Source organism: Leiobunum rupestre, chromosome 3, assembly GCF_980474605.1.
Source record: "Leiobunum rupestre chromosome 3, qqLeiRupe1.1.hap1, whole genome shotgun sequence".
In the NCBI taxonomy this organism is placed as follows: Eukaryota; Metazoa; Arthropoda; class Arachnida; order Opiliones; family Sclerosomatidae; genus Leiobunum; species Leiobunum rupestre.
The window spans coordinates 38,419,461-38,432,609 of record NC_143386.1 but is presented as its reverse complement, the minus strand read 5'-3'; the positions used below and the strand labels follow the sequence as shown (position 1 = coordinate 38,432,609).

At 39.2% G+C, this 13,149-nt stretch overlaps 3 protein-coding genes across 5 annotated transcripts in view; 2 read left to right on the top strand and 1 right to left on the bottom strand.

The window, feature by feature from the left end:
• Positions 1-347: 347 nt before the first annotated feature.
• MED23 (mediator complex subunit 23) lies at positions 348-4,753 on the bottom strand. 2 transcript variants are annotated; one of them, XM_090168137.1, is made up of 3 exons: positions 4,702-4,753; positions 4,537-4,642; positions 348-4,449 (listed from the first exon to the last, which is right to left on the bottom strand). In XM_090168137.1, the coding sequence occupies exon 3, from the start codon at positions 4,440-4,442 to the stop codon at positions 429-431; it is 4,014 nt and encodes a 1,337-aa protein (XP_090024263.1). In that variant the 5' UTR covers positions 4,443-4,449; positions 4,537-4,642; positions 4,702-4,753; the 3' UTR covers positions 348-428. The 2 variants fall into 2 exon arrangements, with proteins under 2 accessions (XP_090024263.1, XP_090024262.1); XM_090168136.1 differs by having other exon boundaries at positions 348-4,642.
• A 162-nt stretch (positions 4,754-4,915) lies between these two features.
• LOC149951704 (uncharacterized) lies at positions 4,916-6,343 on the top strand. 2 transcript variants are annotated; one of them, XM_090170102.1, is made up of 6 exons: positions 4,916-5,085; positions 5,167-5,292; positions 5,358-5,448; positions 5,641-5,738; positions 5,800-5,999; positions 6,061-6,343. In XM_090170102.1, exons 1-6 carry the CDS (start codon positions 4,984-4,986, stop codon positions 6,230-6,232), a joined length of 789 nt encoding a protein of 262 aa, XP_090026228.1. In that variant the 5' UTR covers positions 4,916-4,983; the 3' UTR covers positions 6,233-6,343. The 2 variants fall into 2 exon arrangements, with proteins under 2 accessions (XP_090026228.1, XP_090026227.1); XM_090170101.1 differs by having other exon boundaries at positions 5,358-5,738.
• A 1,070-nt stretch (positions 6,344-7,413) lies between these two features.
• LOC149951703 (CD109 antigen-like) overlaps positions 7,414-13,149 on the top strand; it is a 60,003-nt gene continuing 54,267 nt past the window's right edge. The window contains exon 1 of the mRNA XM_090168129.1: positions 7,414-7,547. The gene's annotated coding sequence lies outside the window, so the exon portion shown is untranslated. The remainder of the gene's footprint in view (positions 7,548-13,149) is intronic.

Sequence of the window (13,149 nt, the reverse complement as noted above, 5' to 3'; positions counted from 1 at the left end):
ATGTTACATATGATTTTACTTATAAAATCTCGATTCGACCGATTAGATTGATTAAGTCGTGATTAAAATGATTAAATCTGATTAAAAAATTAAATCGTGATTAGAATGATTAAATCTCGTTTAAATCGTGATTAGATCGATTAAATCTCGTTTAAATCGTGATTAGATTTTTTAATCTTGATTACCCTGATTTAATCATTTTACTATGATTAAGACGCACCCAAAATGGAAATAACCTGCCCCTCGGATTCTCCCGAAGTATATTCTTGGTTTATCTTTTACATTCTTTCTTTCACTCCAACTCGCGTAATTAGGTTTCGTTCAAAAATTATGCAACGCGTTTCCTTTAAAAATTTATTACGTATCATTATTTCCAAAAAAGATACAAAGTACACATGAACCACACGTGAATTGGAAATTAAAATATTTCAATTACCGGACACTTCTTCAATGTTTAAATGAGCGATGAATCTCAACCTCATTTGTAAACCTGGTCTTAAATTTCGAATTGACCTTTCCACTTCATTATTTACCGAATTACCGGTGAACATGTACTTAATATGATACAGGAGGTCAGAAATAATGTCCATGTACTTCATTTGAGGGCAGTTCTTATCGACGGCTTCGAGTACCTCGTATAACTCTTTAGTGAGGTCCATGACGCAACGCGTTCTTTCGACTTGCTGCAAGAAAGGCCCCACCAAATGACACAGAAGCAGCATCTGTTCCTCGGTCTTAATAATGGGTTTTAGTTTGTCCTTGACGAATTGGGGGATGATGTTGATTTGGCCCACGGTAGCGTGGTACCACATGGCATGGGCTAGACCAATGAGGTAACTGCAATGGACTTCGGTCATGGTGTTGTAGGAACCGCTAAAGTTCATCAGGGATAAGTATTTGACGTCAGGTTGGGGTGTCGAGAATAAGGGGCTAGTCATGACCTCTAATATTTTATCTTGAAGTACCGACCAGTACGACTCTGGTAGGGCCGTTAGAACTAAACCAATAGCGTTCATCCAAGATTCGATGTTGTGTCTAGGAATGACAATATGGCCTTTGAGAACCACGTCCAGAACGTTTTTCGCCACGATACTGGCTGCTACTGGTAACGCCATTAGCTCGATGCAAGTTATGTGCAGAGCGTGTGCGGCGGGGTTGGGGAATTCGTTAAACCTCCAATCCGTGTGCGGGAATGGCGTTTTGTTGTTGATGGTGTCCACGACGCGTCCGATCAGTTTAATGTAATACTCCAAATCGGGGATCCAATCTATGTCTTCGGCTGGGCGTTGCATGTAAGCGTGGAAGGCCTCAGTCAGATCCCAACCAGCGGGTCTGATGTCTTTTAAGGATCCCAGAATGGCCGATACTAGTTTGCGTTTCAGGGGTGGCCTGTCTTTTAACTTCTGCTCGTAATAGTGTAAAGTGTTGTATAAATAGGTCACGGGTCTGTCGTGGAACTTATACAAGCAGCCAAGTTTATCCAATAGACTTTCGACGCTCTGCGACATGGACCCTGAGGACAGTTCCAAGAATCGGTGGATGACAATGTCCAACACTGGTAGGAAACGAAGGCAAACGTTGCCGAAATACACGGGTAAATACGTATGCTGAGATCCTTGCGTTGTCAAATCTTGCAGGCCTTCGAAGTAGTATTTTTCCGGGTATTTGCGATGGAAGTTCAGGTGTTTTTCGTGCCAATTGGATTGTTTCCAGTGTTCGGGGGAGTTTTCCTTAACAAAGTCGTAGACGCGACTCTTAAATTCTGACGGACGCAACAGAACCAGTTGAATGATGAAGAAACATACTTGTGCCTCGTTACCTTCGAAGCTACGCAGGGCTAGACATAATATCAGGCGATCCAGGGTGACGACGTGGCATTTCCATACCAGGTCGTTTAAGGCGTCGATGCATTTGTTTAGGTGTTGTCCGCCAACCGAGTTGGCGAACTCAAAGACGAGAAAGTCGGCGAAAGTTCTTAGATGGGTCGACAGAGCTCTGGCGCCGATTCGATCGAGAATTTTGTACGCCAGTGGGCTGATTCGATCATTTTCCAACAACATTTTCCAGAGCAGACATAAGAACAACGGCGGCGTTCCTTGTAGGGAGAAATGAGCGATTATATCGTTTTCGTTGCTCATGGTCTTCCATTTCCGGTATTCCTCTTCGACCGAACGTTTCAATTGGGCCTTATTTTCTCGAGCTTGTTGGAATTGCTGAAAAAATTCAGCCAGCGGCGGTGGAAAACACATCAGGGTAAAACTGGACCAATTGTGAGGCGTGTTCTGCATGATGTTGGTAAGGATGTCCTTACACCAACTTATGGACAACGATTCGGAACCGGTTATATGTATCGCCCTAGCGATTGTCAGGACTAAAGCTTTGTTTAATTCTTCCGATTCCGACGATAACAAAGTTTTTGGTTCATTAGGGAATCGACTCAAATTGGGTTGAACTTCGGCACTGCCCAGCCCCGTTATAAGTTTAAGAGCCGTGCTTTCGACGCATAAATGGAGTTGCGTCTGATTGGTTTGTGGTACAGCGGCTAAGCTATGCAAATGACTCAATAATTGGACTCTGTAATTGGGTTGAATGTGGTGCAGACGGTAACTAAACATTTCCAGTAAGGTGTGTAAGATTCCCCAAGCTTGACTTCGGAAGACAGCTGGCAGTAGCTGAATTATGAACCCTTTTATACCTAAAGATTCGGTTTCATTATAAACTAAAAGTCTACTGTATGTTTCTACGAGATGAGGAGCGAGAGTCATGGAAGATTTAGTTTGAGCTAGCTTCATCATGTGTGTAACTATATTGTGTATTAGACTCATTTTTGTGTGTACGGTTAACGAGTCCAAAATACTCATTGACAATGGTTGTGAGCTCGACGATGGCATGTTTCCAATGGCGGTTTGTGATTTTTGGTTTCCCTGAACGGCTTCTACCAAAACTGCCATGGGTCTGGAAAAGTAGTCTTGGTTCGTGCTATAGGCGTTACAAAGTAGGGACACTCTGTATTCTTGCCCGAGGCTACTTGGCATGTTATTACTCATTAAACTTTGCTGCAAATACTCCCAATGGTTTTTCAAAATGTGCGGTAAAGATCGCTGGAGTTTGCTCTGTTCTGTCTGGGCTTTTTTCATCAAGTGTATCCAAATTGAAGTGATGGCAAAGACATGTGTTGAGCTGGGTTTGGTTATGTCAGGTAGTGGTAGGACTTCTTTCTCAGGGTATAATAAATCGTAAAGCTTCATAACTGGTAAAAAGTCACTCAAGGAGTTCTTCTGAATAGATCCTGATATAAACTGGAGTAAAACCCACATCAGGTGGTCCCTTCCTTTTTTCAAATTTATTTCTGATAGCTTGCTATGTAGGAGTAAGACCATATGAGGGAAACTGGCGTATTGAAAGAGGACAAAGTATATAAGTTGGCTGGATAAATGCTGCCATAGCAGTTGGGTTGGGCCGCCATCTTCCATGGCATCAGTTTCATTTTCGGATTTTTCCATTGCCATTATTATCCATTCAACCAGTTGTTCTTCCAGTACAGGACATCTTGTTTTTTGCTGCTTACTAAGACCAAGCATACCACAAACCATATCCCTTGAATAGGGTTGTTCCAGGACATACCTCAAAAGATGTGTTTGTGGTTTTAGAAGTTCCGCGTTGTAGGGCAATTGCCCTCTTGTTGAAAACTTCGCAGTCATGGGATCTAGCTTCCAGACATTACTAAGAGTACCAAATTGACCAACTATTGGCAGAAACTTTGATCTTCCAACCACACTGACCATTTGGGCTGTTGGTACGAAACTGTCTATAAAATCTGACAATAATTTTGCCAATTTCCAATGCTGCCAGCGATCTTTGGGGTTCATTTTCTTCTGGATTTCATCAAGAATTAAATAACTAGGTAGCAAACAAGCATTTCGGTCCAGGATGTACGAAACAACATCCTCCAAACAATTTACTTGTTTCAAAATTGAAACGTTCATTGAAGGTGGAATAATGAGAGATTTATCAAGAATTAATTTGAGTAGGTCACGTACCCCTTTGTAGTCAACTCCTGGCAGAAATTTCTTAATCATGATAAAACTTTGACACCAAAATTCTTCATTAGTGTAGTGGAGTGCCTCGCAAGAAAGCAACGCATCACAAACTTGCTTTCCAGAAATTAAATCGGAAGAGACTGCGTATTCTAATTGTGATAATAGGACTTCTGATTTTATGGTCGATACAGTGTTTATGTAATATCGAATGGCATATTCTAAATTTTCGGGTGTCAAACCGGTAAAGAGGTTGTTTGTACTGTCTTGATACATGTTCTTTTTCCAGTCTTCCATTTCTGTTGAATGTTCCATAAAGCACTTGAAGCATTCTTCCAAGCCTTCATTGTTCAACACCAGATTTATGTGCCGGTTTATCTGAACTTCTATGGCACCCATTGCCATTTTTAAACTTTAGGTAATAAAATTAGACAATCAAATATACTGCAGTCAAGGATGCAGACGTTATGATACTTGAGGATGATAGTAAATTTCTCACTAAGCGCTGACGATGTTACCGATTCCTTACAATTGCGATATACATGATCACGTCGGCATTGGTGGCTTTCTAAAGCGTAGAGAAACCGATCAACGTAATCGAGATGCTGTGAAATTAATAAATTATTAGTATTTCGACCTTATTAAAAATTCGTTTAACACTCACCATGGGCCACTTAGATCCACTTGCTAACTCGCAAAGAATCGATCTTAGTTTGACCACAGCCAACTTAGATCCACTGCTACTCGCTCTAGTGCGAGTAGCAGTGGATCTAAGTTGGCCGTGGTTTGACGTACATTAACCGCCATCTGGTGGGGATGTGGTCCCTAAGCATTTAAATATCTTTCGCGCCAAAATCGCTGTCAGAAGTTTAGAAGTTGTCATTTTGTCGAGTCAAAATAGTTTGTGGTTTGTAGCCTTTTGTAGGGTTACTAATTTATAAGCCCAATGATGGATTCTGAATTTTCAATGCATTTAAATCTTAACCAAACTGTGCCTTTTTGTACACATACAAATGTATTATTTGATCAAGAAGAAAGACTGCAAGAAGTAAATAATAAATATTTTTGGTGATTTCCTAATTCCCACCAGGATTCAAATTCAAACCCTTATTCTCCTAATCTTATATAGGTTGAAGAGGAACTTAAACTTGCAAAATTTGAATATTTCCAACAGCAACTACTTTACAACGCTTTTCGTGAGGTTATAAATGATCTTCATCTAAATAATGTGAAGTCGTATTCAGCACAAGATCAGGTACTAATGTTAAATTTATTTCTTAAAACTAAGGACATATTTTGACTTTTGTTTATTTAAACTAGACTTTAAGATTAATGGAAAAGAAAATGTCAGCTTGCGAAGCTTTAAACTATCTGAGAAAAAATGGTGGGGATATAGAGAAAGAAAATGAAGGCTTCCTGTTAAATCTAAAGAGCGATGATGTTAAAAAACATATGGATGAAATTATTTTAGACGAGGGAGTATTACGAATAGAAATTATGCCTCTTATTAACAAAAAAATAGTTAATAAAGGGTTAAAATTACTTTCGTTCTTGATGGAATCTGATAAATGTAACAAGATTGCTGCATTACCTAATTTTGTAGCTGATATACGAAAGAAAACAACTTCAGTTGATGAAATGGCCAAAAATAACCAAATATTATCTGCTTCTCGTCACCAGCTTTTTAAAGATTATTTTATCGTAAGTAAATTAAAATTGGCTATTTGAAATTTACCATAACATTGCAAACAAATTTTAATAGGAACTGGGGGAAACATTCAACGTGTTGATAAAAGTTACGGAAGAGTTCCCCTTAAATTATCAGCTAACCAATATTGAAATGCGTGTGAAAGTAGGCAGTGAAAAATTAAAGTTAATAGCCAATGAATTTGAGCAATTAAAGATTGTTTTGCATCAAAAAACTTATACTCCGGATCAGCTAAATGCTTTAAAACGATTAAGGTAATTTAATTACTTAAATTTTAATTGATACATTGGTTAATTTGTTTTTATATTTAACCAGGAATACGATAGGAAGTAAGAAAACTGAGCTAGATTTTGAAATAAATGATATGCAAAGTCAACTGAATTCCTATTTGGAACTTGGAAGTAAGTTTCTAAATTTAGCGGAGGAATTTAGCCAAGTAAAATCAGATTTGGATATATTGAAATGGGCTGAGGAAAGATATTTGTAATTCAATTTTCAAAATTACCATTAGACTGATACCAATATTTTTACTAAAACTTTATGAAAATTTATGTACCAAATAATATTGTTTTTTAATAGATAATAAAATATTAAAATGTTTTTTTTTCATTTTTTTATCCATTTTAAAAACCATAAAATGATTAAAACTCCCTGTAACCTATCGCCATCTACCGAAATGTTTCATTACTGCAGATGGAAAATTAGCCGCGGCGTAACCTACTTTTAGAGCACTTGGCTGCGGCGCGCCAACAATTTGGTTTCGTCAGCGGCTTAAGGGTAATTTAATAAGCGGCGTTTGCCGGCGTAAACATTAACAATGAGTCTAATAATATAAAGAAATATTAACAGGCTAGTATCTAACTTGTGCATTCTATATTCTAAAAGAAGTTACCAGTGCTCGAGGGGTCGGACACTTGCCATTATTTTGTACGGGATTTTGGGATTTCGTAGAGATTTTGGCGATTTTTTCATTACTTTTTGAAGTGATTTTGGGATTTCAATGTTAATTTACCATAGATAGAGTTTAAAGATTTTGCGATTTTAGACAAAGTGTACGGGATTTTGGTAAATGTCCGACCCCTCGCCAGTGCTACTGTTTCCATACCTTACAAATAAAGTTTGAGACTTAAATTTTTAAAACTATGAACTCTAACAGCTCGTTAAAAAGAGTACTACTCGTGGTTGGCGCGCCGCAAAGCAGTGTTAAATCCAAAGACTATATATACGCTTCGCTTATATGTTTAGCGAAGCGTATAGTTATATAGTCTTTGGTTAAATCCATGCTTCGGCAGCATCGCACGGTTCGCACCAAAACTATAAAATCAGGCGCTCCGGAAAATTATCGGCGGCGTCAGGCCTAAATTATGGCTCTAGCGTGCATCCTATTGCCATCTAGCGTCAGCATACTGAAAATTCAAATTACAAACTTCTCCCTGTATCCTATCGCCATCTAGCCGTCAGTTTTTGAAAGTAAAAAAAAAAGACGCGTTTATCCGCGCGAAAATCGCGTCCGAATTTTTTGGAGAAACTTTAAAAGCGATGTCGGCGTTCCGCGAAGGCGGTAGCCCTTTGCTTATCGGAAAAACGCACTTTCTCTTCCCCTATCCCAAAATTAATTATCGGTTAACGCGTTTTTTCGCGTTAATTATAATTGCGCAATGTTTTTCTTTAATTTTGTGCGCAGTTGACGTTCGTCACACGTCGAAATTAATTGCAGAACTGGAGGACGAAAAATGGATAAATTCGGTCGACGATGACACATTTTTTCACAAGCCACCCCTTCCTGGTTCGAGAAATATTCCGTAAGTTAAATCAATTACAATTTAACCGTTATTTTACCAAAATATTAGATATTTTCTTTGCTACCTGGCCAAATACGTCAATAAATCAACTCTGTAATTACGCAAATTAGTACTATTTGATCCCCCAGCCACTCGGGCAAGGAATGTGCAGTTACGCAAAATGGTATCAAGAAACGGTGTTACATTTCTAATTGATTTGAGTTTTGGTATGCAAATTAGGTTAAGTTCGTCTACCTTTGCAAAACAATACTTAATATTTGCGCCATTCGGGGCCGGCCCATAGCTTTCGCTTACTCCTGAAAATAAAGCTGATCCAACAATAACCTAACGATATTTCTATGTAGAAACATGTACTGGCGTAAAAGACCCTTATATATATAAAAATATTTTTGCAAGAATAAGCAAAAATTGTGAATAACTTAAACATATTATTTATTCCCCGACTTAAAAATGTTTGAACGTTATACGTAAACTGATGGTCCTAAACTTAGGTATTTAAATATATATATATATATATTATACCAAGAATTTATTCTTGATTAAACAATTATTTCCTTATTTTGGTACCAATAATATAAATTTTTTATCCCATACATTGAAAATTAATATATTTGAAACACCCCTTTAGGGCTAATACGCTCGAGTTCGTAGTCCTAGAAGAGAAAAAAAAGTTATTACAACCGAAGATTTCTGATTAGAAAAACAGGTTTCTTGTCAGTTAAAAAACAGAACCATCCCATTTAATTTTTCGTCTTCTGCTGTTCGCTGGATGACACTTCAGTATCTGTGCTTTTTGTCACTTTGCTTTCGGAAATTGCGAATTTCTGATTATATGAACAAGAATTTTTCAAAGTTAATGTGATTTTTTTTTAAACTAAAAATGTGTAATTATCGAATCGCGTGTGAAATTGGGAGGACTAGTCGCGTTTTGGATGAAGCCGATGTTTGTATCTGTTTCAGTTGTCATGGTTACGGTAGAATGGTTTGTTATTGCGATATGGGTTATGCTTTTCACGGTAGATAAAAATTATATTTGACATAAGTAACGTAACAATTTAATAGTGATAAGCGTGACAATAATTATGGTTTTAATGCTAATTTTGTTTATTACCGAACATTTTGTCGACACTGGCACTTTTGCCCTCGAGGAGTTGCACATTCAAAGAAATCCCGTATACGTTCCAAGAAATACGACCAGAAATCCCGGAATCAATCGAGAAATCCCGGAATCAATCGAGAAATCCCGGAATCAATCGAGAAATCCCGGAATCAATCGAGAAATCCCGGAATCAATCGAGAAATCCCGGAATCAATCGAGAAATCCCGGAATCAATCGAGAAATCCCGGAATCAATCGAGAAATCCCGGAATCAATCGAGAAATCCCGGAATCAATCGAGAAATCCCGGAATCAATCGAGAAATCCCGGAATCAATCGAGAAATCCCGGAATCAATCGAGAAATCCCGGAATCAATCGAGAAATCCCGGAATCAATCGAGAAATCCCGGAATCAATCGAGAAATCCCGGAATCAATCGAGAAATCCCGGAATCAATCGAGAAATCCCGGAATCAATCGAGAAATCCCGGAATCAATCGAGAAATCCCGGAATCAATCGAGAAATCCCGGAATCAATCGAGAAATCCCGGAATCAATCGAGAAATCCCGGAATCAATCGAGAAATCCCGGAATCAATCGAGAAATCCCGGAATCAATCGAGAAATCCCGGAATAAATCGAGAAATCCCGGAATCAATCGAGAAATCCCGGAATCAATCGAGAAATCCCGGAATCAATCGAGAAATCCCGGAATCAATCGAGAAATCCCGGAATCAATCGAGAAATCCCGGAATCAATCGAGAAATCCCGGAATCAATCGAGAAATCCCGGAATCAATCGAGAAATCCCGGAATCAATCGAGAAATCCCGGAATCAATCGAGAAATCCCGGAATCAATCGAGAAATCCCGGAATCAATCGAGAAATCCCGGAATCAATCGAGAAATCCCGGAATCAATCGAGAAATCCCGGAATCAATCGAGAAATCCCGGAATCAATCGAGAAATCCCGGAATCAATCGAGAAATCCCGGAATCAATCGAGAAATCCCGGAATCAATCGAGAAATCCCGGAATCAATCGAGAAATCCCGGAATCAATCGAGAAATCCCGGAATCAATCGAGAAATCCCGGAATCAATCGAGAAATCCCGGAATCAATCGAGAAATCCCGGAATCAATCGAGAAATCCCGGAATCAATCGAGAAATCCCGGAATCAATCGAGAAATCCCGGAATCAATCGAGAAATCCCGGAATCAATCGAGAAATCCCGGAATCAATCGAGAAATCCCGGAATCAATCGAGAAATCCCGGAATCAATCGAGAAATCCCGGAATCAATCGAGAAATCCCGGAATCAATCGAGAAATCCCGGAATCAATCGAGAAATCCCGGAATCAATCGAGAAATCCCGGAATCAATCGAGAAATCCCGGAATCAATCGAGAAATCCCGGAATCAATCGAGAAATCCCGGAATCAATCGCGAAATCCCGGAATCAATCGCGAAATCCCGGAATCAATCGAGAAATCCCGGAAGCAATCGAGAAATCCCGGAAGCAATCGAGAAATCCCGGAAGCAATCGAGAAATCCCGGAATCAATCGAGAAATCCCGGAATCAATCGAGAAATCCCGGAATCAATCGAGAAATCCCGGAAGCAATCGAGAAATCCCGGAATCAATCGAGAAATCCCGGAATCAATCGAGAAATCCCGGAATCAATCGAGAAATCCCGGAATCAATCGAGAAATCCCGGAATCAATCGAGAAATCCCGGAATCAATCGAGAAATCCCGGAATCAATCGAGAAATCCCGGAATCAATCGAGAAATCCCGGAATCAATCGAGAAATCCCGGAATCAATCGAGAAATCCCGGAATCAATCGAGAAATCCCGGAATCAATCGAGAAATCCCGGAATCAATCGAGAAATCCCGGAATCAATCGAGAAATCCCGAATCAATCGAGAAATCCCGGGTTCATACAGACCTGGAAATATTAAGAAATTTGAGTGTCGACAGGAAAGTCAGGGAAATTCCAATTTTTGTTTTAGTAAAAATTATGGAAATATGAGAAAGGACATGGCACACTTTCTATGGGATTTGGCTTTCTACGGATTTCCGTGAAATTGAAATATATTGTTAAGCTTAGTTAAAGGAGCAAAATTGTCCACGGGCACTTTTCCCTAGCGCCAACGGATTTTCCAGTATCAACGATTAAAGTTTGGTCACTTGTAGTTGGGTCTGGGATTTGCCATACCATTGTTTATAGTCTTGAAACTAATCAATCTTTAGCACGCTTAAAGTTGCGCAGTTAGTAAACGCGTTATCAATGTTCCTGCAGAGACCCGGGTTCGAATCTCCGAAAACCTTTTGAGATTTTTTGTATTATAAAAACAATTAAATAATACCTGTGGCTTCTGTGCGTAGGTTTAAGCAATATTAAAAATTGTAATACGACATCCTTGCGTAGTATTAACCAAAATCCTAATAATAATAATAATAATACATGTATCACTAGTGACTATACTATATTCTCCATGTGTATTCAAAAACCTGACTTTATGATACGCAAGTGTCTATTAGATATTATTATTTTTATAATCTTTACGTACGCAACTACCGTTTTAAGCATTCAAAAAGAAATAAAGTCAGAGATTCGAAGTATTATTATTATTTGTTAAACCTACGCACAGCTTAACGAATTGTTAAGCACTCGCCAAAAAAGTCTCAAAAGGTTTTCGGAGATTCGAACCCGGGTCTCTGTAGGTACATCGATAACGCGTTTACCAACTGTGCAACTTTAAGCGTGCTAAAGATTGATTAGTTTCAAGACTATAAACAATGGTATGGCAAATCCCAGACCCAACTACAAGTGACCAAACTTTAATCGTTGATACTGGAAAATCCGTTGGCGCTAGGGAAAAGTGCCCGTGGACAATTTTGCTCCTTTAACTAAGCTTAACAATATATTTCAATTTCACGGAAATCCGTAGAAAGCCAAATCCCATAAAAAGTGTGCCATGTCCTTTATGAGGGTTCGGAAAGTTTGCCCTAAAGACTACAAATTTAAATAAATAAATTTTTCTTATTAAAGATTTGACTTTATTAATTCTTTTTTATGTATTATAATATGGAACCAATTTAAATATCAATCACGAAATGAGCAACCCTATACCTCTTCGTGAAAAGATTGGATTATTAAAACCTGAAAATATCAGAGAAATCGGCTTGACTATAGTTGTACGAACCCTGTAGTATATATTTAGACACCAGGGGGATCTGTGCTGAATAAAATCATGATTACGCAATAGCTCTGAAAATAGGTTGTCAAACCTATTGGTGTTACTTTACTTATGTACTTGGGAATTTGGAAATGAAATACTAATTTCTAAAATTTGAGCCGTAACTTTAAACCATCTCATTTGAACTATCTGGTTGTACCATATTTACATTAATTTTATATCAAAGGGAGAGAATGACCCTAGAAAAAAAACCGACTAAAATTAATGTTTAGTCAAGCGAAGATAATTGCAGACTTCTATATTTCCTTCTATTCAAAATGTTGATTGTTTTAGATTTCAGAGTCCACGTGTCTTTTATTATAAGTCCATTGTATTTAAAACGTGTTCTCCGCATTCGAAATTAGGCCTTTGTTGCTATAGTCGATTAAGATTCACACATAAACGCGTACGGGTTCTCCTAGGAACTAGTGATGAGTCTTGGGCCCCACTAAAGGCGGGCTTACCCGACCCGACCCGAGCCCGCCTCGAGGCGGGTCTTCGATATCAAAGTTTTTGCCGGGTCAGGTCGGGTTGGGTTTAATTTTACAATTTTTTTTTGGTCGGGCTTTTTTTAAACTTGTCGGGTCGGGCTTTTTACGTAAAACGGACCAGGGTTTTACATAAAACCGACCAGGTCGGGTCGGGCTTTTTACATAAAACGGACCAGGTCGGTTCGGGCGTTTTACATAAAACCGACCAGGTCGGGTCGGGCGTTTTACATAAAACGGACCAGGTCGGTTTGGGCGTTTTACATAAAACGGACCAGGTCGGGTCGCACTTTTTACATAAAACGGACCAGGTCGGGTCGGGCTTTTTACATAAAACCGACCAGGTCGGGTCGGGCTTTTTACATAAAACGGACCAGGTCGGGTCGGGCTTTTTACATAAAACGGACCAGGTCGGTTCGGGCGTTTTACATAAAACTGACCAGGTCGGGTCGGGCTTTTTACATAAAATGGACCAGGTCGGGTCGGGCTTTTTACATAAAATGGACCAGGTCGGGTCGGGCTTTTTACATAAAACCGACCAGGTCGGGTCGGGCTTTTTACATAAAACGGACCAGGTCGGGTCGGGCTTTTTATATAAAACCGACCAGGTCAGGTCGGGCTTTTTACGTAAAACCGACCAGGTCCGGTCGGGCTTCTTACATAAAACCAACCAGGTCCGGTCGGGCTTTTTACATAAAACGGACCAGGTCGGGTTGGGCTTTTTATATAAAACCGACCAGGTCGGGTCGGGCTTTTTACGTAAAACCGACCAGGTCCGGTCG